We start from the raw sequence: 27,222 nt of genomic DNA, 5'->3' as shown, positions 1-27,222 counted from the left end.
ATTTATTCACTCTAATTTAAGGTTTTGTGTGCCAGTAATACATTTTAACATTTTTATAAGGTCTCTTTCTATAAGTCTATAATATATAACTAAACTATTATTGCACATAAATAAAGTTTAAAAAATGTTTAAGAAACTTCATTTAAAATTAAATCAAAATGCAGAGCGCCCCCGGACTGATGGCCAGGACCCAAGCTGGGTGCATGCCACTGAAAATCAGCTTGTGTACCACCTTTGGCACGCGTGCCATAGGTTGCCTAGCTCTGTTATAGGGACAGTGCCGATATTTGGGGCATTTTCTTCTATAGGCATCTATTACCACTCACCTTGTCCTGATTTTTCACACTTGCCATCTGGTCACCCTAAAATTATGTTTGTTTTTAAATGAAAGTTGAGGTGCTCACATGAGCTTGTATGTTCTTATGTTCTTAATACAAATCCGTGTTCTAAACCAGTAAAATCATCGCCGCGGAACCACCCCCGTGGGAGAGTACAAGTCCCAGCATGCAATGCTCTGCCAATGCAACTTCTACACCGCAGCATGCAATGCGCCTGGTGTTCTAAAAATACTACAAGCCCCAACGTGCATTGTCCTAGCCCACTTCGCGCGCGTCGGCGCATTGCATGCAGGGATTCGTAGTCTTCGAAGCCTATGCTTCTTTCCTCCGCCTCCTCCCCTCTGTAACCGCTGCCTCAACGACCCGCGCACGCTCTGCGCCACGTCCGCTCTGACATCGCCCGAACAGCAGCGCGAGCCTGCCTGAGCCAATCAGCGGCTACAAAATCGCGTCGCTCGCGCGGCTCGCGAGAGCCGCCTTGAACTTTGACCTCGCCCCAAGCGCGAGCTGTGGCCGTCTCGGGTTCTGTTCCTTTCCCCTCCTCCCGCCTGAGCGAGGCCGCTCTCTCCCCCCAGTGTCACCAAGTGGCGATGAGCCTGCCCCCCCCGCGGCGCCCTCACTGATCCCCCTCCCTTCTCGCTCCGCGCCGCCCCCGGGGACACAGCCGCCGCCCCCAGCCAGCGCCGTCCCCCAGCAGCGGGCGAGGTGGAGCCGGCGAGGCCCAGACGACGCCCCCCACCGGGACCATCAACATGGCGAGCGCCTCCTACCACATCTCCAACCTGCTGGAGAAAATGACATCCAGCGACAAGGACTTCAGGTGAGCGCCGGCCCCGCGGAGCGCCAGGCCCCTTCCCCTCCCCGCGCAGGCCCCTTAGCTCGCCCCTGTTTACTGAGCCTGCTCTCCGCCTGCCAGCCGGGAGCCTCCTGCCAGGCTGCAGCTGCTCCTCTCATCTCAACGCGGGCCTGGCTGTTGTGCCACCGCGGCAGGAGGCCGATGACCCCGAGGCCTGTGACTCGTTGGCGGGGGCCCGGCTGTCAGAGCCGCGGCGGGTGCTGGCCAGGAGGGATGTGCGGTAGGAGCGCCATTCCCCCGCCCCGCTGTCTGGCAGCATTGCGGTGAGCGGGGATCTGGGCTCGGAGACAAATTGCCCTCCACCCCCACCCCCTCTTGCCCCGAGTTTTCTGGCGCCCCATGAAAGTTTGGTCTAAGTTGCTTAGCTCCTTCTCGGTGTCTGTGAACGGGGGAGACGAGAGCTGAGTGCACTGTGCTCAGAGATCCTCCTGGGGTGGGGAGCCACAAAGGGCTGACCTCAGTAGTTGGTGACCTGCGTGCGATTTCAGTCCGGTAGCCCCTAGAAAGCCGAGCAAGGATTGAATGGCGTAGGGAGGCTATCCCACCAGGGCAGGGTTGAAGTTGATAGAGAAGACTACTAGCCTTGTTGCACCTGCTCTGCGGGCAGAGGGTTTCTTGCTCCGAGGCCGACCATGAAAGTCCATGCTTAACGTTTTTGTAAGGGAAGCCTAATTGAAGATTATATCTGATGGAGGAGAAAGTGACTTAAAGTTTAGGATTTGTTACAGCAGAACTAAAATTGTGACAGGTGCACTCAAATAGCCATTTGCTAGTAATCATAGTTCTACGTTTATGTAGATTAAAGAAGTTGTGCATATAAACTTTGAATATCTGACAGCGAAATGACTATTTTCAGTATGACACTGGAATGACATAAATATTTTATTTGTTTCATTATAAATATATTGTAGAAAACAAAGTTGAGGTTTTGTCTCCGCACAGTTTTTTTTAAAATAAATATTTCTTGAATCAGCAGTGGGAGGCTAAATGTGTCAACTACTGAATGCATCAGGTTCAAAATAATTAAAAATGTTATTTGGGCATAAACTTTTGTGGGTAAAACATCACACATCTGAAGAAGTGGGTTTTTTTACGCACGAAAGCTTATGTCCAAATAAATCTATTAGTCTTTAAGGTGCCACTGGACTCCTCATTGTTTTTGTGGATACAGACTATCACAGCTACCCCCCTGACAACTAAAAAAAATATTATTTGCTTGTATTAAATACCTTAGAAAATCAAAGTTAAATCTAATTTGCATCTTGTATACATGGCACATTTGTATTTAACTCAGATGGACAATAGATTACTTATTTTTGTTAATAGAAATGTTCTGGTAAGGCTGATTCCTGGTTCTCATGCACTGCCACAGTGGTACAATACTTAGTTTGCAATCACTGTGAGGGAATACATGCATCCAAATAAAGCTATTTCAAAGATCTTCGTGTAATAAAGATGATAGGTGAGCTCTGGTTTTCTATTTACAATTCTTCTGTTGACCTAGCTGCTGTCTCTTAAAGAGGTGGATTAGCTATATGGATGGAAAAATCCCTTCTGTTGATTTAGGAAGCATCTGCCCTGTGGCATTACAGTGCCATAGCTGCGCTGCTGTAGCATAGACATACCCCTGGTCAATAGCTGCCTTCTCCATGTCCCTAATCTCTTCCTAATTTTCCATTTCCTTCACTCAGTTCCTGCCTTGGCCTTCTTCACCTTAAAGTTCACTCCTGGCAGGTCTTTCCCTGGTTCTGCAAGATCCCACTGACGTATTCAGCAACTTGCCACATGCAGCTTGAAGAAACTCTTTCAAGGATACTTTCTAAAATAAAGATTTGTAGCTACACTTTCATTGGTTTTATGTTTATAAAAGTTTGCTTTTACAAAATCTATTTGCAGCAGTTAAAAGTGTTGTTTTAAACCCTGATAGATTTCGTTTTCACTCTTCCTTTTAATTCCATTTTGGATAGTTATTCAGACCTTTACTTTAACATAGTGTGTAAACAGTAGAAGTAAATTACATTTGTGATTGCCTTTGTTCTTGAGGAGAGATTACAAGATAATGAAAGATTATTTGCTGCTGTTAGAAATATTGTAAGAAGCTTTTCATGTATCATTTTGTAATATTGTGAGACTATAAGTAATCAAAACTGGTGCTTTTTACCCCAGAATAGTGGTAGCATTAAATGTTAATACTAAATTTGATCATGCATGACTGAAACTGATGAGCTTGGGTTGTTTGTAGCACATTGTGAATAGTCCATATCTGTTTAGCTTTAATGGTTTGGATGTTCTTTTGGATAGGTTTATGGCTACAAATGACTTGATGACTGAACTACAGAAGGATTCCATCAAGTTGGATGATGACAGTGAAAGGAAGGTTGTGAAGATGATTCTGAAGTTACTGGAAGATAAGAATGGCGAGGTGCAAAACTTGGCTGTCAAATGGTACATGTTCTTTCTGCAGTATAAACAATTGTCTAATCTTTGAACAATAACTGACTTTTCTAATTTAATTGCTCAAATTAAGTTGCATAGCAATATTCCTCTTAAATTTAACATCTTTTCAAGAGACCCTCTTAAGTGATTTGCCTTAATCCTAGTCTTACAGAGCTTTTTGTTTGTCAGTGATCCAAATTATGATCCAGAGATTGCAAATAGTTTGCATAGCACTTGCTGGTGGTCTGTGGAGAGCTAGCTGGTTCAATGGTGATGGCTCTCCTAATTTTCAGTTGCTAAATATTACTAAAAGAAGCTTAGACCACCTATTCCCTTTCCATGTTAAAAATGCTGCAGTTGCATTGGGATGTTTGATCAGTGGGAAGGTTCAAACTGCAGTTGGAATTTGGGGAGGTGAAGTATGGTATTATGAAAAGTTCTAAATAGAAACCTGAACACTGACAAATGACTTGGTTTGGCTATCAAAACACACAGTTAATAGATTCAAAACTTAAAACATTTCAGGCTAAGGCTTGGATAATGCATGGAAGAGTAGGAGAATAGTAGCAGGAGCTCACTTGGTCTGGCTTTAGGTGCCTCCATTGCCTCAGTCTCCCTTTTCTCCCCAAATTAAGGAGACTTCACATTGTGGGTGTTTTCTCATTAATTCTCCCTCCCCTTTTTGAAGTTGGGTTTATTAACATAGATTTCAAAACAACTTACATTTTCCACCCAGCCCTTTTTAGTTGGCTCCTGTTTCCTTCAGGCTTACACTCCTCAGGCCTGTTAAGGAGTGAGTCTGTGAAGTAGCTCTCACAGTCTTTCTGCTCCTTTAACTCTTTCTTCTAACTGAATCCAGGTGTCTTCATCTTCCAACTGGCTTGGTTCCTAGTCACATGCTTGTATCATGTGACTCCTGTACTGAGTGGTAAACTTATTACAGGTGAGGCTGAACCCAGGACACCCTGAAGCAGCCAGTTTGCTCTGCGACCAGGGTGTTTGGCTAGTTTGTTTGAGCTTGATCTTCTTTAGGCTTTGTCAGCCTTAGTCTGAACAAGGCAGAAAATATAATGCATACATGAAACTTTCATCACTGCCAGAATATTTAAGAGAAAGTACATCAGTTGTGATTTTTAAAATTAGGCAGGCCAAAACAATGGAAAATGTACTGTAGGCCACAGTGGAGGGAACGTGAACTTTGTCTCAGACATATGATTTGATTATTATACTAACACCATTGTCAATATTCATTTCACTGTGGCCCACAGAAACAGCAATGCTAGGTTAGCATGTCACGTAGTATTGCTGCTTTCTTCAAGGGAACAAAGAGGTTGCCCTTTTTTTGGCTGAATTTTAAACTTCTGAAATATTTAATTTATCCCTGGTAGCTGAAGCTGTACCCTCTTCTAGTAGAGTTTGCACATTGTCTTTGTGACCAGATTTGACAACTGCAGAAAGAAAATAGCCTCAGAATTTGAAACACAAATAGTTTATGGGAGTTTGGTTGAGGCCTGGAAATAAGCTATTGTGGAAACAAAAATGGAAAACCACCTGCATATTGTGTACATTTTCAACACTTTGGCTGTAATTTCCAAACCTCGAGGCCTAGAATTAGGGATTAGGAATCTGATTTTAGTTTCATACATTTGAAAATTGCAGCCTTAATTTGTGTTAATGAGCATTGTTGGTGCAGTAGAAGGCAATCTTTTAGGAAAAGGGCAGGATGTGAAGCTATAATGGTTTAAATTGTGTACCGCATGATGGAAGTAGCTTTTTCCAGGCATCTTCTTATGTTTTCCATTAACTGGTACACCAGCACTGGTAGCAGCCATATAAAACTGATCTTGATCCCATTTTTCTAGCCAGCTGTTTTTGTTAGAAAAGGGAAGAAAAGTGCTTAGACACAATGGTGGTACAAAATTAATGGTCATACCAAAAGTATCTGTTTCTAAACTGCTTTAGGAATGCGTGTGTGTGTGCTCAAATGCGGGAAATGCCTGTTACGTTTAAAAACAAGTGGTGATGGTTAAATAGAAGGATGCAGGCATAAACCTTGAGCAGGAGAAGACCTGAGCATAAATTGAAAGGGAAAAATAGAGATGTAAGTACATGTAAACCAAAGGTAATATACAGTAACTAAAAGGAGCAAATGAAATCTCCCCTTTTCCTACTCTTTCAAATCCTGGACATATTAAACACAAGGATTGTGGAGGGACCCGCTTCAGTAAACCTGCATATCTAGTATTTAGCAGGCCGACTTTTTACATTCTCATTCTTTCTTAAAGGATTGAACACAACAATGAAATATTAAATCATTAAGATACTGCTTATTTCTTGCATTTTTGCTGTAGCAGCACTTGCAGACAGTGAATAGAAGAAAATTTCTGCTCATGTCTTACCTTATATTCATTGTTTCACATATGCAAATAAAATTGTAATATTATGGTAACTGGTTTATGTTGGAAAGTCTTACTGAATTTATTCTTCAGACATCTTCAGAGGTGAAATGGAAACAAGAATGATGTAGCCAACTTTGACATCCACAGGATCAAGCAGAGTGTTAGCAGCAGTTTGTGTTTCAGATAAAGCAATTTTACAAATGTCTTTGGACCTCAGTGTTGATGCAGATGGTTTTAGCAGGTTGAGGAATTTAAGTAAATCATTGTACTGACCAAATAGTTCACATTACTGCTGGTGTGAGTGAGACACTACCTGCATAATATCTCTTGGAATATTGGCAGTCGTTGCACAGTTTGGGCATAGTTACCAACCTTCCCTTTTTAAGAGCTTCAGCCTGTTCAATTGGCATTATGCTTGCAGATGGAGGCAGGAAAGAAGTTATAAACTCTTATGATATCACTTCCCGTTAAAGGGGGCTCTCTAGCATGTCCTGCTCAGTGGTTTTTTTGTCTCTTACCAGATCGAGGCCCCATTCTTTTGGAGGGTAGGCTCAACTTAATATTTTTAACTTTTTGTGTTGGTTACTTGTCTGCTCAGTCCTTTCCTTTCTTCCTAGATTAGATAGTTTTAGGTATGTCACAGTGCAGTTTCTTTTTTTATTCTTCTTCTGCCCCTCAGATCTGTAAAGAAATACAGCACCAGAATGGTATCTTGTTTGCTGGAATCTCCCCACCAGAACTGGTTCTTCAGGTTGTGGTATCTCACTGTTGGGGTAAATATGGTCCTGGATTTCATGGCAGTACATTATGGAAGAGTAATCCAATGGCCAACAGCCAAAGGACATTTTATGCTCAGCAGTCACTATGTTGGCTCTATAATAGGTTCAGTGGCTCTAGGAGGGAGTGGCATGCTTTTCTGAAAGGACCTCTTTCAGATGTGATAGTTGCCATTTTTTCAAAGCTGCTTGGTGCAGGGACGGACTAGGGTTTTGTGGGGACCTCTCCCCAACCCTTCCACCTACAGTCGTTCTCCCCGCCACCGGTGCTCCTGTTCGGGAGTGGGTTGGGGCACGGGGACTCACCCTCTCCACCTGGCCTGGGCAAGCCCCCGCACCCCAACCCTGCTACCTGACTACAGCACAGGCCAGAGCAGGGCAAGCACCTATGCCCTGACCCCGCTTCCCGGCTGGGGTGCCGTGTGGGCGGAGTGGGTCAGGGCATGGGGGTTCCTATTTTTCCAGGGTCCCCCAATTGGCCGGGGCCCCTGGGGATGGGCCTCATTGACCCAGTGGCTAATCTGCCACTGGCTTGTTGTACTTCTCGAGGAAGGATGTGTGACCATATTGTCTGTCATTATTTGCATTACAGTAGTGCCTAAAGGATAAGAACCATTTGTGTTGATGTTTCTTGTGTAGCTGTCCTTATTATAGCTTTGCTGCTGCTTTGTGCTTAAAGTATGTCCTGTTTTGGCTCACTCTACTGATTCATATGCCCTTCTGGTCTCTGTAGATCCTGCAGGAACAACTTGCTGGGTTGCTTTTCAAAGGTGGTGTTCCTCCAAATCCCTCCTCCTCTGTAGCTTTGATCCTGTGTACATAGCCAAGTGCTTAAGCGAGCCTTTGTCTCTTGAGACTGACTGTTATTGTGTCTCTCAGGGTGGAGAAAAGGAGCTTTCCTTTCCAGGTAGATCAATATCCTTATGTGGACACAGTAGATATAAATGATAGTGTCACTAATAACCCTGAAGAGAGGAGAATCCCTTGAGACTTCTGAAGTTAGTATCTCTTCTATTACACTTAGAATCTAAAACACCTCTGGAGCTTACAGAGGGCTATTTCTGGCTAAACATAAAAGCGACTCTTATGTGCAGGGCTCCAAGTTTTTCCCCTGTTCACTATTCTATTCAGAACACTTTGAATAGGAAATTAACTCTTTTGATTAAGAAACAAAACTCGTTTAAATGCTTCAAGCAGCTTTTTTCCACTTCAAAGTACACATTATTACGGTTCTTATACTGCTCAGGTGGATGCTAATATTTTGGGGCTGGTTGAATAAATGTCAAACTCTAAAGAAAGTTTACAAGTGTTTTGGGGGCTCCTTCCAAGACAGTTGTCTGTATAACCCAATTCCGGGTAAAATGTGGTTACAAAAATTGGCTTCTGGGAAATATTCCTTCTTTCAGGTTAGCCCATTTCTGCGCTTATCTGTCTTTTCTGTATCATCTATGGTGTAATTAAAATTCCTTTCTGCAGCTTCTCTTTTTGTTATAGCCCAACAGGCCCTACAGTTGTTTGAGCAACCTTTCATCTGCACCTGTTTTAATAGAGTTCCCCTACAAGGCAAAAATGTCATCTTAGGGTATGTCTACACTGTAGTTTGAACCTGTGGCTGGCCCAAGCTAGCTGACTCAGGCTTGCGGGGCTTGGGCTAAGGAGCTATTTAATTGTGGTGTTGACCATCAGGCTGGAGCCCAGACTCTAGGATCCTGCAAGGTGGGAGGATCCCAGAGCTCCGGCTGCTGCCTGAGTCCAAACATCTACTGCAGTAAACAGCCCCTTCACCTGAGACCTGCAAACCCAAGTCAGTTGGCACAGGCCAGCCATGGGTGTTTTAATTGCAGTGTAGACATAAACTTGGGTATCCCTAAGGGTATTTTATGAAATATTTTAAAGAATAACTTGATGGTCACTTCCCAGAGGTTAAGTCCTTGAAGTATGGTAACTCTTGGACAAAGTGTTGATGGATGATCTGTTTTTCAGGGCTGAACCTACAGGCCAGGAAGAAAAGAACTCTTTGTCTCTCCTCCGCCCAAACCCAGTTATTTTCAGAATGAGGCTATTCTGGCTTCTCCATGTAAAGGGAGAAGAGTGGCTGTAAGACTCTGATATGTAGTCACATGTAAGAATGAAATTTAGGACCCTGTGCGGATACAAATTTATATCCGTGGATATAAATCGGTATCTGCGGAACTGCACGGCTCTCCTGGGAACTGCAGCGGTGAAAGGAGTAGAACATGGGGCTGCCACTCCCGGGAGGCAGCACCCCATGCCGGCAGCTCCTCCTGTGCGGCTGTACCGCCTCATGCCTCAACCCCATCCCTTCCATGCAGTTTTTTGCGTGACTGCATCTCCTGTCTGGGGTCTGTACAGCCATGCTGGAGGACAGGGCTGGGATAGGTATAGCTGTGCTCGAGAAGCTGCCGGAGCGGGGCATTGGCTCGTGGGAGCGGCGGCCCCATGTTCTACTCCTTTCGCCCCTGTGGTACCTGGGAGAGCCCTGCAGTTCCATGGATCGATCGATCTATCTATCTGTCCGTGCAGGGATCTGCTTATATTGTCTTAATTTTGCTGTTTTTGTCATAATATCCCCAGCAAGGCTAGTACTTTCCCTCCCTCACTATTCCAAAGGATCTGCTCAGAGGAAGGCCATGAAGGAAATACAGGAGCATCCTTTAAAGCTCAGAATAGTGTCTGATGTCTTCTCTCGCAAAGCAGGCTCATGTTTGTTTCTAAATTACTTTCATATGAGATGCGCTCAGTTGGCAGGAAAATGCCAGCACTGCAGATTCAGCCTGAGATCTGAATGTCAGACTGGGATCTTTACTTGTTGCACACAACAGTACCAGTTAAAAGGTTCTGCAGGACAGTTTGTGCCTTCCTTTATACACATGCAACCCTATTATGTTATGTTGTACAGATTTAATTGATAGAACATTAATTAACAATTGCATTGATACAGAGCTGGAATAAAATACAGCTTACCTGAGTTGTGTTGACTCTACAGAGCAGACATGAGTGTAAATGCAGTAAACTCTTATCATTATTAATGAAATCAACAGGTAGAACTCTTGACAATGCACCCCCCAAAAAATCTGATTATGATATGTTTTGCACAGTCACTTTTTGGAGCACAACAGGACATGGACCATCTTTGGTGTCTTTTTGTATGGCAATCCTTCATTTACAACATTCATGTTGTCAATCAAGAAGTGTTTTACGTGCTGCCGACTTGCAAAATACGATGATAAATTCTTGTTTGTTATTTTGTTGGCACTGTAGCTTAGGCCTCTTCTTTTCAGTCTGACTCGGCATCCTGTACTTCTCATAAAGGTGGCAACAAGTCTGGCTATGGCTCTGTCCATCAGTGCCTAAACAATTGCTTGGCGTAGATGAGAGGATACCTGGCAGTGAGAAGGGTGCTGTTTTCTTGGAATCTCACAGCTGGGTGATATATTAAGCCAAGAGTTCTTTTCCCATCTCTGCAATTAATCCACATTGTGGGTAAGCTCATTAAGTTGACAAAGTGTTCCTTCTGTTCCTCAGTGAACTAAGTCATTACCTTGAGCCTGCCAATTTTGTTGCAATTAGATATCTTTGCATCCTAAGCCCAAGGATATTGAGTCTGGGTCTAACGCTTTGGCATTTTTTCATTACCGGCATGTCCAGTTATGTATACGTAAAGCTTGGATTGTGGTGACCAATAGTTATCTAGTGGCCTGGCTCTTTGTCCAGCATCCTCCTTTAAATTCTTTGAAGTGATGGTGGCAGGCTGAAACTATCCAGTAAGGTTGATCTGAAATTTTTCATGGTTAAATAACAATTATGATGGGCTCTTAACATATTGGGGAGCCCGGTTTATTCACAAAACAGCACTGAACAGTCTGTATGTGACAAAGAAGACTCTTCAGAAAAATTAGTTTAGGTGTCATTCATGGTCTCCATTTGCTGGGACTGAGACCACTATAACAAACCAAATTTCACATATCTTGTGTGGTCTCTGATTCCACATATTTTTGAGGAAGCAGGTTGAAATGGCAACTTTCATATTAATAAAATGTCAATTTTTAAATCTTATTTAAATATAATCATGTCATATTGTCATAGCAACAAAAAACACCTACTTTTGCTTATGATTAAGGCTACAATTTTGTCATGGATATTTTTATTAAAAGTCATGGCTGGGTCATGGGCAAGGACCAAAAGTTCACAAAAGCCTTGACCTGTCCCTGACTTTTACAAAAAATATCCCTGACAAAATGGGGAGGGAGGAGATTCTAGTGCCCTGCCTCACTGCATGCTGTGGCAGAGAGCTGGGGAACCTCTCACCCTGACCAATGGCTGGGAGCTGGGAGGGACCCCCACCCTGGGGCTAGGAGTTTTGTGGGGGGGGTGGGATCCCCCACTGCCCTGCAGGGCTGGGAGCAGGGGGGCTGTCCCCTGCCACCTGCAAGACTGGAAACAGCAGGTCTCCCACTGCCCATGGCAGCTGAGGAGGTGCAGGGCCCCAGTGTCACAGAGGCCATAGAACTCACAGAATCCGTGACTTCCGCGTCCTCTGTGACATACTCACAATCTTACCTATGAATGGCTTGTCTTCCCTTCTGTTGGTCGTAGATCTGGCTATGATGATGCATGCTTTTGTAACTTCTAGGCTTGATTATTTATAATTAAATGCTTGTCTACATGAGGATGTTATACTGGATTAGTTTGTTTGCTCTAAGTGCAGCAAATTAACGATATTGATTTGAAGTACATCCACACTTCGTTGTTATACTGACTTAAGGTACTTTCCTGGTTTATCATTGTGTCCACAAACCTCTGTGTTTGTTCTGATTATCTGCTTAGAATGCTGCACCATTGTGGTGCAGTATTCTGCTGATCAGGTCTGTGCACTAGGATTTTTCTTGCAGTACATGATGGAATGCCTACCAGAACCTGCAGGAAATATGGGGCATAGGGTCAATATAGCAAATTTATTATTCCTCTCCTGGCATCCCATCATCTAACTATTTTGCCAACGCCATTTTTGAACTGTTATCAGGCAGCAGGGAAGATGCAATGCTGATCACTGTGATCATGAGTCATTAATAGAAACAGGATGATGCATCAGTATTGGCAGTCATGCAGCTGGATGTATTTGGCTTGGCATCTTTGAAGGGCTTTGAATGATGTGATATGGCTACAGGTGGAGGAGAAACAGGAAGATGAAATTGAGCAGGGCATTTATTCTGAGCAGCTTTACTCAGTGGAACACCACTTCTGGGCTTGTCCAACTCGCACTGTCTGGTCAGACAGGCTAGTGATGAAGAACTAGGACATCCAACAGTTGCTGCAGAATTTCAAGATGTGGAAGACTGCTTTTGTTAGGAATCTGTGTGGAACTCACTCTGGAGCTGCAGCAGCAGAACATCAACATAAGAGTTTCCTTCAGCATCTGGAAGCTCACCACCCTCAATTTCTACTCATCAGTACCTAGCCAGTTTAGTGTTGGTAGATCAGCTGCTAGGGATGTTGTCATGATGGTTTCCAGGGCTATTAAGAGCGTTGCCAAGTCATAAAGCTTGGGCAATACACAGGTGATAGATGGTTTTTCACAGAAAGTGTTCACTGAACTCTGTAGTGGCTATTGGTGGGCCCCACATGCCTAATCTTTCCACACATATCCCTCTCTCCAACATCAAGCTGAACACCTTAAGAAGGGCTATTTCTCCATGGTCCTGCCAGGCCTGGTTGCTCACTGTGGAAGGTTCACCAGTATTAATGTGCGTGTATACCCCAAATTAAGAAACACAGTAAAAGAACTAAAAAAGAGCCACCGTGGCTTAACAGGCATGTAAAAGAAGGAGTGAGAGAGAAAAAGATTTCCTTTAAAAAGTGGAAGTCAAATCCTAGTGAGGTAAATAGAAAGGAGCATAAACACTGCCAAATTAAGTGTAAAAATGTAATAAGAAAAGCCAATGAGCAGTTTGAAGAAAGGCTAGCCAAAAACTCCGAAGGTAATAACAAAATGTTTTTTAAGTACATCAGAAGCAGGAAGCCTGCTAAACAACCAGTGGGGCCCCTGGATGATCGAGATACAAAAGGAGTGCTTAAAGATGATAAAGCTATTGCGGAGAAACTAAAAAGATTCTTTGCATCAGTCTTCACGGCAGAGGATGTTGGGGAGATTCCCAATCCTGAGCCTGCTTTTGTAGGTGACAAATCTGAGGCACTGTCACAGATTGAAGTGTCCCTAGAGGAGGTTTTGGAATTAATTGATAAATTTAACATTAACAAATCACTGGGACTGGATGGCATTCACCCAAGAGTTCTGGAAGAACTCAAATATGAGGTTGCGGACCTGTTAACTATGGTTTGTAATCTGTCCTTTAAATCGGCCTCTGTACCCAACAACTGGAAGATAGCTAATGTAACACCAATATTTAAAAAGGGCTCTAGAGGTGATCTCGGCAATTACAGACTAGTAAGTCTAACGTTGGTACCGGGCAAATTAGTCGAAACAATAATAAAGAATAAAATTGTCAGACACATAGAAGAACATAAATTGTTGGGCAAAAGTCAACATGGTTTCTGTAAAGGGAAATTGTGTCTTACTAATCTATTAGAGTTCTTTGAACGGGTCAACAAACATGTGGACAAGGGGGATCTAGTGGACATAGTGTACTTAGATTTCCAGAAAGCTTTTGACAAGGTCCATCATCAAAGGCTCTTACGTAAATTAAGTTGTCATGGGATAAGAGGGAAGGTCCTTTCATGGATTGAGATCTGGTTAAAAGACAAGGAACAAAGGGTAGGAATTAATGGTAAATTCTCAGAATGGAGAGGGGTAACTAGTGGTGTTCCCCAAGGGTCAGTCCTAGGACCAGTCCTAGTCAACTTATTCATAAATGATCTGGAGTAGGGGGTAAAAAGTGAGGTGGCAAAGTTTGCAGATGACACTAAACTGCTCAAGATAGTTAAGACCAAAGCAGACTGTGAAGAACTTCAAAAAGATCTCACAAAATGAAGTGATTGTGCAACAACATGGCAAATGAAATTTAATGTGGATAAATGTAAAGTAATGCACACTGGAAAAAAAATAACTCCAACTGTACATACAATATGATGGGGGCTAATCTAGCTACAACAAATCAGGAAAAAGATCTTGGTGTCATCGTGGATAGTTCTCTGAAGATGTCCACGCAGTGTGCAGAGGCGGTCAAAAAAGCAAACAGGATTTTAAGAATCATAAAAAAGGGGATAGAGAATAAGACTGCGAATATATTATTGCCCTTATATAAATCGATGGTATGCCCACATCTTGAATACTGAGTACAGATTTGGTCTCCTCATCTCAAAAAAGATATACTGGCACTAGAAAAGGTTCAGAAAAGGGCAACTAAAATGATTAGGGGTTTGGAATGGGTCCCATATGAGGAGAGATTAAAGAGGCTAGGACTTTTCAGCTTGGAAAAGAAGAGACTAAGGGGGGATATGATAGAGGTATATAAAATCATGAGTGATGTGGAGAAAGTGGATAAGGAAAAGTTATTTACTTATTCCCGTAATACAAGAACTAGGGGTCACGAAATGAAATAAATAGGCAGCAAGTTTAAAACAAATAAAAGGAAGTTTTTCTTCACACTGCACAGTCAAGTTGTGGAACTCCTTACCTGAGGAGGTTGTGAAGACTGGGACTATAACAGTGTTTAAAAGAGAACTGGATAAATTCATGGCGGTTAAGTCCATTAATGGCTATTAGCCAGGATGGGGTAAGGAATGGTGTCCCTAGCCTCTGTTTGTCAGAGGGTGGAGATGGATGGTAGGAGAGAGATCACTTGATCATTACCTGTTAGGTGCCCCGGAGGGAGTGAATCTGGCATTGGCCACTGTCAGTAGACGGGATACTGGGCTAGATGGACCTTTGGTCTGACCCGGTACAGCTGTTCGTATGTTCTTATCTGGAAAGAGACACAATGACAGGATCTTTAGAAACTCAGGCCTGTTCGCTGGAAATAATCAAGGGAATTTTTGCTTCCCAGACCACTTTGGACATTAAAAGAGTTATTCCTCCTTTGATTCTGGGAGACCCAGCTTACCCTCTGTTTCCCTTGCTTATGAAATGTTTTATTGGAAACTTGACCAGAGGAAAGGAGTGGATTAACTATATCCTGAGTAGTTCCAGGATGGCAGTGGAGAGTGTATGTTTGGAAGGAAAGGTAGTGGTGCCTCATGACAAGTTTAGAGGTTTATCATCATTATATGACTCATGTGATAAGTGCTTGCTGTATTTCTCATATCTGTGAGAGGAAGCGAGAGAGCCTGAACAGTGGTGGGTGGAAGCAGGAGGTGGACAGACTTCTTGTACGTTATGGGCAGCTGGAGAGTGTGTCTTAGAAAAATGTCCCAAGCAGTCAGGAATGCATTGTGTTCTTATTTGGGACCAAGGGTTAGCTGTGGGTAATTAATGTACTGCAACCAAGGAAATGACCGAAATGTTTGTGTGTTGGTTTTATAAAGAATTAATTCTGTTGGGGGATGTTCCTCAATGAAAATTTTCAGTTGAGTTGTATTAACTTTTTTTTTAAACAAATTACAAGAATATCACATAAAGTTAAGATCCATGAAATGATCTGTAATTAGGTTAATTAAAATGGATGTCCCAGTATAGTATTATCACTAGGCTTACCAGTACAGTGCAAAGTTGGGGTGCAATGCTTGACCTTTGTAGCTCATTACAGCTCTTCACCTCAGCATTGTCTGCATCATGTCCCTTTCCAGAACAATGAGGTTCCTTTCTAGTCTTTGTGATTGCTCCAGGAAACCATTTCACCAGCCTTCTGCCTTCATGTATCTGTCAGGATGCAATCAGTAGTTCCTTGAACATTTCCTCTTATCATCTTCTTCCCCTGCTCCCCCCCCAACGTTTGTCAGCCCCTCAGCCAAGCAGGTGGAGAGACACTTCTACCCTGCACTCAGTATGGTGGCAGACAGCTATTACTTGGAGAAAAAGTAGTTTAAATCCTCCTATACCGTTGTATTGTAATATAGCACATAATACTGGTGGAACTCCACTCTGCATTATCATCAGGCTGGTTGCTTGTAGAGCTCTCCTCCACAGCAGTTTCAATCTGACTATCTACAGGGGTTCTTGTGTAATCTCTGAATCTGCTGTGTCATAATTCTTCTGGACAGCCAAGAACCCTTTCTGATTGGGCTCAATGGTACATGTGAGGTCAAGGGAACTTTCTGTGATATCTTTGTTGCACTCTGTATTGTCTAGAGTGCTTTGTGGAGAACTGTCCATCAGTCTAGGATGCAACCACTATCCAGTCAAAAAGAGAGCTCTTTCCATCAGCTCAAAGCTGAATTTCAAAGAAGGATACAAGAAATTAAAAACAGATGGTGGGAGGACAAAGCAAAAGAAATCTAAATATTTGCTGACAGATATGATATGCAGAGCTTTTTTTGTGAGACAGAGACCCTGTACAGGCCAAGCTTATGTAACCTCACATCTTTGAGATCTGAAGATGGTAGTACCCTTCTTAAAAATAACAGATAAATCAAAGAACACTGGAAGGAACACTACCAAAAGTTTCTACATCGAAAATTCATTGTGACTGGCGACACCATCGACTCCATTCCTTAGCACCCAATCTGGGAAACTCTTGCCAACCCACCAACACCTGAGGAGGTCTGCAAAGCAATTAAACAAATGAACAATAAAGCACCAGGCCCTGATGGCATACCACCTGAAGTATTGAAAGTGGAGGGAGAAACATTGACTAACAAGCTTCACTTGTTGCTTCTCAAAATCTGGCGCACCAAAGAAATCCCTGCTCACTTAAGAAATGCTAACATCATCACCCTTTTCAAAAAGGGAGACAGGGCCAACTGTGGCAACTATGGAGGCATTGTCCTCCTCTCCATCGCTGGGAAGATTCTTGCTAGACTCTTACTGAATTGCCTGCTCCCTCTTGCAGAGGAAGTACTTCCAGAGTCCTAGTGTGGCTTCAGAACATCACAGGGCACCACCAATGTGACATTTTTCCTGGATCTGCCTGGCTGCGAAAATCAAGAACCAACACCAAGAGCTGTATATGGCCTTTATCGATCTGACCAAAGCCTTCGACTCTGTCAACTGCAAGGCTCTGTGGAAAATCATGTCAAAGTTTGGCTGCCTAAGCAAATTTATCACCATTGTAAGACTCCTCCAGGCCAGACGACTGCCTCCATCCTGTGCAGTGACTCTACCTCTGTGCCCTTTGTCATTCGAACTGGTATAAAACAAGGTTATGTACTGGCACCCACCCTTTTCTCCATTTTCTTAGTAGCTGTGAAAACATTAACCCAAGACTGTCTGCCACAAGGCATTGGCATCCAATATCGGATTAACAGCAACGTCTTCAACCTTTTTCATGTCTGTGCCAGAACTAAAATAATTTTGGCAACAATAACTGAACTCCAGTATGCAGATGATTGTGCTGTAGTTGCACACTCAAAGGAGGATCTACAAACAGCCCCTGATTGCTTCCCAGAAGCTTACAGAAGCCTAGGTCTAACTCTGAACATCAGGAAAACAAAAGTTCTCTACCAGTCAGTCCCCAGTCAATCAGGAGACCCAGCAAGGAAGATCTACGTTTTCCAGTTCAATTCTTCTTTATCAATGTAGAATACTTTGCCTATCTTGGCAGCCATCTCTCACAGAGGGCAGACATAGATGTTGAGATTCAGCACAGAATTCACTGTGCCAGCCTTGCCTTTGGCAGACTGTCTCACTGGGTATTCAACAATCACAGCATCTGAACTCATACTAGACTTTTAGTTTCTGAAGTGGTGGTTATCACAGCTCTCTTCTATGGCTGCGAGACTTGGATGACTTATAGAAAACACCTGAAAAACTTGGAATGCCAGCACCAGCAGTTTCTTGGGAAGATCCTCAACATAAATAGGAGGATTGTTGCACTAAAGTCAATGTCCTCATGGAGGCCAACATCTTCAGTATTGAGGTCTTGATAATCCAGCACCAGCTGAGGTGGAGCAGTCACTGTGTATGTATGCCTGATGGATGCTTACCAGAATAACTGCTGTATGCCCAACTCACCAAAGGAGCAAGGAAATGGGGAGGCCAAAAGAAATGCTTTAAAGACACCCTCAAGATAAATATTAAGAGATGTGGGATCAACATTATACACTAAGAGACAGCAGCCCAGGATAGGGTTAACTGGTGAAAACTTGCCAGAGAGGAAACGTCCACTCTTGAGGAAAATCGCCTTGCCCTGGTCTCAGAAAAGCGCCAGAAAAGAAAGGAAAGACAACTGTTGCACAGCAATCGCGACCTAACCATGTATTCCAACACCATCTGCAATGTCTGTCAATGAGCCTGTGGCTCAGGGATTGGACTTCAGTCACCAAAGGACCCATGAAAAATAAAACCTGTGAAAGAGATCATCCTCGACCTCAAGGGATCACAGACAACAGTGGCATTTCTTGCAAAAAATATAATACAGTTCTTCATAGTATAGGCAGCTAGTGGAAATTTTATCAGAGGTTCTTTCCTTCTGGTATTTCTGCTGGAACCTTTTGCTTTCATTTGGCACTAGGACTGGGTATGGGAGTGCCATCTTCATTTGCTCTGACAGTGTCTTGTAGATGTCTGCCTTCCAGTGACTCTTCTCCAGATGGGACTACAGTTCTCCAAAGAAGACATTCAAGATCAGGAGCTCTGCAGAGGTTCCACATGGAAGCAGGGTGGAAAAATCTCCATACGTGGCTAGATCAGGGTCTGAAAGGAATTAGACTCTGCCGTTCCAAATAGTATTTCCTTCTAGTAATCTCAAAAAGTTAGACCTCAAGTACAGAAGTGTTTTGTTTGTTCACTAGATCTTACTGGAATTGTGTGGCAACATTCAACAAATTAAGAATTCAGATTAAATTCCATATAGTTTGTAATTCCAGTATTATTTGTTAACTAAAATTTATGGGGTTAACATTTTCTACACCTATTCAACTTGTGGTATTCAAGTTTATTTTTTTAATTTGATCTTGATTTTTCCAGGGGTTCCATTGTCAAATGCAGTGATATGTAAATGATGCGAGGATCATACTTTAAATCAGAACTTATTTGTATCTGAACTTACTTTCCAGAAGTGTGATAGTTTAATCGCTGCTGTTGTCCTTCTAGATTTGTCATTTGCATGATGTTTGTTACTATTTATTACAGTAGACCCCAAAAAGTTGTAGGAGCTTTTCAAGCATAGAGGAGGAAATGGTCTCTGCCTTGAATATGCTTGGAGCCCTGCAAATCTGTGGATATGCACTATATATAAAGATATCTGTGGAACATGTTTGCAGATTGGATGCAGATACAAATTTTGTATCTACACAGGGCTCTAAATATGCTGTCTTAAAAACTTAAAGGGTAGGAAAAAATGATACAACAGCGTGCTTAGGATGACGATAGATGTGTTTCTAGTTACAAGCTGGTTTATCTTTCAGTTAAATACACTATAATCTGTTTTATTTTTCCATAGATATCATTTACTTGTTAAACTTCTGAATGCCACACATATTTTAATAAGGTTCTGACTCATGGTGTGGGGATCAGACTTCTTTGCAGTATGAGGAGTGTGAAATACTTTAGGAAGCAACAGATTAGGGTTTGAAAATTTAAGCTTTGTCTTTGTGTTTTCCTTATTGTTAATTTTAATTGCTTTGATCACTGTGTGGTTCACTCAAGCTTCATGGTGGTTTTCAGTTTGACTGTTACTGAAATAAAGTAAAGCTACTCCAAAATTAATGTTCAGTGCCTCTACACAGCTCAGAACATACTAGTTTCCTGAATAGCTCAACTAAAACAAACATATGTGAGAAGCAGATATATAGAGCTGCTATTCTGAGTTCTGTGTGTAAAAGAAATCTTGCTTCCATCCCAACATTTGTAACATAGTCTCAGATAGTGTCTTTAGATTGTTATTGTGTTCCTCTCTTACGGTGCTTGTACATATTTTGATATCAACAAGTTACAGTTCTTTGTAGTTGTGATCTTCCCGAGGTGCGACAATGGCAACAAAGCGCTATTGGAAGTCTTTGAAAAATCCTTGGATAAAAATCGTGACCTGGCAAATATGTCAGACACTGTTCTCCTCCACTCCTGTATACACACCCAAAACCTTTACCAAACTGTTTACAGCTATTGAGCTGTTGTAAGCCCTCTGACTTGACTGTCCTTGAAGATAACATTATGTAGGACCTCTTCTAGTTTTGGCTTTACTTGCTCTGGTGTAGATACATATAACCGGGAGTGCAACTTGCTATTGTTGCAAGTCCTGGGTGAGTCACACCCATATGCTCTTGAACCAACCCATAGCATTTCTGCAGAAGCGGCAGCTGCAAAGCACAATTACTAGGGAAGTTCTATATATATATGAGCAGCCAAAACAGAGTGCTTTAGGAGAGCAGCATTGGCGTGAAATAAGTTTGAGTCAAGTGTATACTTATGTGTCTGTAGGTGTGGCTGACAAAGTGCTCTGTTCAGAGCAGCATTGTAGCTTTGATCTTAAGGAGAGAATTGAAAATGGGCAGTGATAAGTGGTGTACCAAAAACGAGGGGGGCAGGAAGCTGACAAAATGAGGAGGAAGCTGTGTTACTTACAGACTGGTTATTGTGTATGGTAATTGGGACCAAACACACTCTTGCTGTCTGGACCAATTTGGGTTTGGAACACTCTGGGGAATTACACTCGTTCCCTGCAGGGAGGTAGGTTGATTGCTATACAGTAGGTCTGACAGTAGTATGGGAGGTTAAAGAGTTGGTAATCAGAATCTGGAAAGTTTTCCTCCTTCAAAGAATGGGAGTCCTTTATCCACAAGATAGAGTAACTACTTGGGAGAGACATTTATACATTGAGGAGGCATTAGCAGAAATAAGAAGGCAAAGAAAATAAATGTATAAATCCAAAACAGGAAGGAGGAGACAGAAATCTTATGGGGGAGAATGTTTTGTAATTTGCTAATGCAGTGTTGCTGCAGATCAGTAGAATTTTTCAAGTAGTCTTTTAGTAGATGGATAACACGTTACTCCCCCGCCCCGCGTCCCAAATCTTGGTAAAGTTTGAGGTCTGGGTGTTAAAATCAGACTTATTTCAAGACTAAGGGTATGTCTGCCCTGCGACGTTGTCGACAGAACTTTTATCTTTCACAGATACTTAAAAAAGCCCCCCGGCCCCCGGTGAAAGACAAAAGTTTTGCCGACGGAAGTGGCCATGTGAATGTGGCTTTGGGTACGTCTACACTACAGGATTATTCCGATTTGACATAAACCAGTTTTGTAAAACAGATTGTATAAAGTCGAGTGCACACGTCCACACTAAGCACATTAATTCGGTGGTGTGCGTCCATGGTCCGAGGCTAGCGTCGATTTCTGGAGCGTTGCACTGTGGGTAGCTATTCCGTAGCTATCCCATAGTTTCCGCAGTCTCCCCTGCCCCTTGGAATTCTGGGTTGAGATCCCAGTGCCTGATGGGGCAAAAATCATTGTCAGGTAAATGTCGGGTAAATATCGTCAGTCATTCCTTCCTACGGGAAAGCAACGGCAGACAATCATTTCGCACCCTTTTTCCCTGGATTGCCCTGGCAGACACCATAGCACGGCAGCCATGGAGCCCGTTTAGCTTTTTTTTACTGTCACAGTATGTGTACTGGATGCCGCTGACAGAGGCGATACTGCAGTGCTACACAGCGGCATTCATTTGCCTTTGCATGACAGCAGAGACGGTTATCTGTTGTTCTGTACAGTCTGCTGCTGTCATGGGTGCCCCTGGCTGAGGTCGGCCGGGGGCGCAAAGACAAAAATGGGAATGACTCCCCGAGTCAATCCCTCTTTTATGGTATCTAAAAATAGTCAGTCCTGCCTAGAGTATGGGGGAAGTGTACTAGAGAACCAGTGTATCAGAGAGCACAGCCACTCCGTGTCAGATCCCGCAGAAATGATGAGCTGCATGCCATTCTAGGGGGTGTCCCTGCAACAGCCCCACCCATTGCTTCCCTCCTCCCCAAACCTTCCTGGCCTACCGTGGCAGTGTCCCCCCCCATTTGTGTGATGAACTAATAAAGAATGCAGGAATAAGAAACACTGACTTGTTATTGAGATAAAATGATGGGGAGGCTGCCTCCAGCTGCTATGATAGTCCAGGCAGGACATTAAGCGGTGTAGGGGAGAGGAGCCAAGCATCCCGCTGCTATGATAGTCCAGGCAGTACAGAATCTTTTCTTTACACAGGAAAGGGAGGGGGCTGATGGAGCTCAGTCCCCAGTTGCTATGATGAGGACGGTTACCAGCCGTTCTGTACCATCTACTGGGAATGACCGGGAATCATTCCTATTTTTACCCAGGTGCTCTTGGCTGACCTCTCCTGAGGCCAGCCAGCAGCACTCACGGGCTCATGACCAGGATGGCTATCAGTCCTACTGCACTGTACCGTCTGCCACCGGGGAGGGGAGGAGAGAGGATGCTACCGTTTACTGCTGCAGCACCGTGTCTACCAGCAGCATGCAGTATACATACGGTGACATATAAAAAAGTTAAGAAATGATTTTTCCCCCTTTTCTATCACGGAGGGGGAGGGGGTGGTAAATTGACGAGATAGACCCTGAACCACCCCGGACAATGTGTTTGACCCTACAGGCATTGGGAGCTCAGCCAAGAATGCAAATGATTTTCAGAGACTGCGGGGACTGTGGGATAGCAGGAGTCCTCCATGAGCCCTTCCTCCATGAGCGTCCATTTGATTCTTTGGCTTTCCGTTACGCTTGTCACACAGCACTGTGCTGTGGACTCTGTATCACAGCCTGGAGATTTTTTTCAAATGCTTTCTCATTTCGTCTTCTGTAATGGAGCTCTGATAGAACAGATTTGTCTCCCCATACAGTGATCAGATCCAGTATCTCCCGTACAATCCATGCTGGAGCTCTTTTTGGATTTGGGACTGCGTCACCACCCGTGCTGATCAGAGCTCCACGCTGGACAAACAGGAAATGAAATTCAAAAGTTCGCGGGGCTTTTCCTGTCTACCTGGCCACTGCATCTGAGTTCAGATTGCTTTCCAGAGCGGTCACAGTGGAGTACTGTGGGATACCACCCGAAGGCCAATACCGTCGATTTGCGGCCACACTAACCCTAATCTGATATGGTAATACTGATTTTAGCGTTACTCCTCTCATTGGGGAGGAGTACAGAAACCAATTTAAAGAGCCCTTTATATCGATATAAAGGGTCTCGTTGTGTGAACGGGTACAACGTTAAATCGATTTAATGCTGCTAAAATCGGTTTAAATGCATAGTGTAGACCAGGCCTTTGTCGACAGGCGTGCTCTCCTGCTGACAAAGCTAATGCTTCTTGCGGGCCTGGAAGTGTTTTGCCGACAAAATATCTACAGAGAATGTTTACACACTCTGACTTTTTTAGCGACAAGGCTGTGTTGACACGGCCTTGTTGCTAAAAGCTGCGCAGTGTAGACAAGCCCTAAGGCTAGATTTGCTTTGTATGATTCTAGTGTAAAAAGTTTCTATGTAAAAACAGCATTGTGTTCCATGATTGTCTCAGTGATTTACCTAATCAGTTTTTCTTTGTATTGAAATATAAGGTTTTTCTCTATCAGTACTTATAATTTGCATTACCATAGTGCCCTGGAGCAGTAGTCATATACCCAAGACCTCATTGTGGTAGATACTGTACAAACAAAAGAAAAAATGATATCTACTCCAAGGACTTGACAATCTAATTATCAAACGAGAGGCAACAGATGGCTACAATCAGAGGACTACAAGGAACAGTGAGACCTAATTGGTCAGCTTAAGTAGGTCGTGGTCTCAGCACACCAGTGGTGTACTCAGCCATGCAAACTAAATCTGAAAGTCAAGCTGTGATTTCTAGCTTGTTGTTATCACCAATAATAATGATTGCAGGCCAAATTCTAAATGTTCTGTGCAATTCGGACAGAATGTGGTCAGGTAGTTGGAATGTGCTTAAGTCTTTTGATGTGCAAGTAAAAAAAAAATCCAGTTACTTCTTCAGCTGTCTTTTTTACTCTGGAATGCTGAGTGAAAATTAGAAAATTAATATTTCACTGATAAACTGATGCATTTTAGTGCATGAGGGAAATAGAGCAATTAAAAACAGCAGCACCTTCTTACTTTGCATTGTAGTGTTTTGGAGAACCATCACATCAATTATGGAAAAAAAATTAGAAGTAGTAATATTGTGGGGAAGGCTGGGAAAACGTTTAAGGCATGCTTTAATTTTTACCGCTATACTAGGTTTTCCAGTAGTAATGCTAATTGGCCCATTACTATAGCAACTCATGATCACAACATTTTGTGCAAATAGATGTTGCTGATTAAAGAATATGGGATTGTATGACCACCCAGATGGGAAAAGCACTGACTGAAAGAACCATCATAGATTCAATAAAACAAAGAAGGCATGTAATCAGACAACCGCTCCACCAGATACAGGGCTTCCTTTGGCGTCAACAGAACTTGGATGTAACATTTCATTCCCTTTGTTCTTCCATCTGTTGTATGTTGACACACATTAAGGCACTGGAAGCAGTCTTTGTGTGGTTGAGCTCAAAACGTGTCTAGAGTAATGACGCAATCAAGTAATTCACTCTTACCCTGCTATATCTATATATACTTCATTTTGTGACTCTAGCGTGTGTGTGGGGGTCATGGTGGACAATTAGCTGAACATGAGGTCCCAGTGTGACACTGTGGTTAAAAGGGCTAATGTTATCCTTGGATGCATTATCAGGGGAATCTTGAGTAGGAATAGATCGGGATTGGTGCAGCCACTGCTTGAGTACTGTGTCTAGTTTTGATGCCCACAGTTCAAGAAAAATGTTGATAAATTGGAAAGGGTTCAGAGAAGAGCCATGAGGAGGATTTGAAAACATGCCTTGGGGTGATAGGCTCCCCCAAAGAGCTCAGTTTATTTTGCTTAACAAAGAGAAGGTTAAGGGGTGACTTCATTACAATCTATAAGTACTAGACATGTAAATATAATTTTAAAAGTTAACTGTTTAAACAATTAGGATTCTGGTGGCATCTTAAAGACTAACTGAACTCCTTGTTGTGTTTGTGGATACAGATTAACGCTGCTACCCTCTGATGTTTAAACAATTAAAATTATATCATTTAATCAGTTAACCGATTAAAGGGAGAAGGGCTGGGGCTGTTCTGGCTGGCCAGGGGCTGGGGTCAGGGTCAACTGGCCAGCCCCGGGGCTGAGGCCGCTCCAGCAAGTGGAGCCGGGGCTGGGGCTTAATAGAGTGAGTGAACCGGGAAGACTAATATTTACTATTTAACCGTTTAATATTTTACATCCCTAATAAGTACCTGCTTGGAGCAAATATTTGATAGTGGTCACTTCAGTCTAGCAGAGAAAGGCATAACATGATCCAGTGGCTGGAAGTTGAAGCTTGACAAATTCAAAATGGAATTAAGGTGTACGTTTTTGACAGCAAGGGTAATAAACCATTGGAACAATATACCAAGGTTCACTAAATCAAGGTTGGATAATTTTTTTAAAAGAAGTGCTCTAGGAATTATTTTGGAGAAGTCCTGTGGCCTGTGTTATATAGGAGGTTCATACTAGATAATCGCAAGGGTTCCTTGTAGTATAGGAATCTATCTGTGAGTCTATGAATACGTTATGTACTGATGGTGGAGCATACAAACTATCAGTGGATAATAGTAATTTTGTTACAAGCGATGGCTTTAGCTGACAACTCTATTTGTTACTCCAGGGTTTGAGAGTATGAAGAAGCAACACTGATACAACATATGTTGGATCTGGAGGGTTTAAGATTCCCAATACAAAGCAAATGTGTCTGAAACAATGATTCATTGTGTCAGAAGATTTACAGGGGGTGGGTGGAGAAGGATTGTAACCTAAGTAACTGAAACTTGGCTTTCACATCAAGAATACTACTAAATAGAAATAATGCAGAAATAATAGCAACATTATCTCAACCCTGCAAACATCAGTATTAACAATAGCTCTGTGAATACATGTTTAAAATAAATTTTGAAGGATTCTTAACATAAACATGGTATATGTAGTTGGATATCACTTCAGTTTAAACCTGCAGATTTATTTGCATCATTTTTTTGTTTTATTTCAGTCTTGGCCCTTTAGTGAGTAAAGTGAAGGAGTATCAAGTGGAGACCATTGTGGATACACTCTGTACTAACATGCTTTCGGATAAAGAGCAGCTACGTGATATTTCAAGCATTGGCCTTAAAACAGTCATTGGAGAACTTCCTCCAGCTTCCAGTGGTAAGAAATTACATTCTTCTCCTCTTCTCTGTTTTTAAAACATGAGGTCTCACTTTACTTCTCTATAACCAATTATTTCATTGTAAGGTAGTGTCCTTCAGTGAACCAGATTCAGTTGTCCCTCAGTGGCTGCTGACATTGAAATTGACGTTTGTGGAGATAATCATTTGTGTGGTGCTTCTTTTATCATAAATAGGTAACTGTGTGTATATGTAAAGAGATGTGGTAAACCTGAAGTCAAGTCACCGTAAAAAGAGCTAAAAGTAATTTCAGATTACATTTGCTATAGATATCTACCTTAAATATTTTCAGGCACAATATTCCTAGGCTTTTTAACAATAGTAGTTAAATCTCATTTGGGTAAATTTTTAAAAAATGGACAGTGCACTTTTAAATTGAGATGACTTTTCTTTAATGGGATTGTGATCATTTCTTGTCCCAGTATGTGTGTTGGGATGCACCTAGTGTTTCTAAAATTAACAAGGCAATCTCACGGAATTCTACTTGCCAAATGTTAGCCACTTTTGTTCTTTTAAATCTAGAAGGTGTTCAGATACCACAGTGAGTGCAGTATGTGAATTTGACTGGGCTAGAAGGGAATGATAACTCAAAACGGATTTGAGGACTGGAGTTCTCATGTTAGGTTGATGACAAGGAGCAAGCTGCAGAAAAACTTTAAACAGTATAACACAGTTATAAGCCTGGATAAGTAGAATTGGTAAAATAAATGTGCTGAAATTTTGACCATGCTATAAACTGGTAGAAAATCAGCAAAAAATAGCTTGTTTTGAAATTTTTCAAATAGCACTGGTGGAGAATTTCTATTTACTTTCTTTTAACCACTGTTTGCAGGCCAAAAATTAGTGCTATATGTTACGTTTGATCTGCAGCACAATTTCTCAACTGTAGTAGCATGAACAGTGATGGTAGAATATGGGCACAATGTAGTGTCTAACATTTTAGTTTTATTCAGCATCACTCACTGATGCAGATGATGCAGGGTTTCTTTAGGACTACTTCCATTTCTGTTCATTCTTGGCTTGTTTATTCCCTGGTATACAATTTCTTTTGCCTCCTTTTTAGTCTCTGTTGTCT

At 42.5% G+C, this 27,222-nt stretch overlaps 1 protein-coding gene across 1 annotated transcript in view; it reads left to right on the top strand.

The window, feature by feature from the left end:
- Positions 1–740: 740 nt before the first annotated feature.
- Positions 741–27,222, top strand: part of CAND1 (cullin associated and neddylation dissociated 1) — a 58,655-nt gene continuing 32,173 nt past the window's right edge. The window contains exons 1-3 of the mRNA XM_030548788.1: positions 741–1,158; positions 3,496–3,639; positions 25,973–26,127. Coding sequence (XP_030404648.1) covers positions 1,091–1,158; positions 3,496–3,639; positions 25,973–26,127 — 367 coding nt within the window. The 5' untranslated portion in view covers positions 741–1,090. The remainder of the gene's footprint in view (positions 1,159–3,495; positions 3,640–25,972; positions 26,128–27,222) is intronic.

This window comes from Gopherus evgoodei, chromosome 1 (genome assembly GCF_007399415.2).
Source record: "Gopherus evgoodei ecotype Sinaloan lineage chromosome 1, rGopEvg1_v1.p, whole genome shotgun sequence".
Taxonomy (NCBI): domain Eukaryota; kingdom Metazoa; phylum Chordata; order Testudines; family Testudinidae; genus Gopherus; species Gopherus evgoodei.
This window is presented reverse-complemented; position numbering and strand designations above follow the sequence as displayed.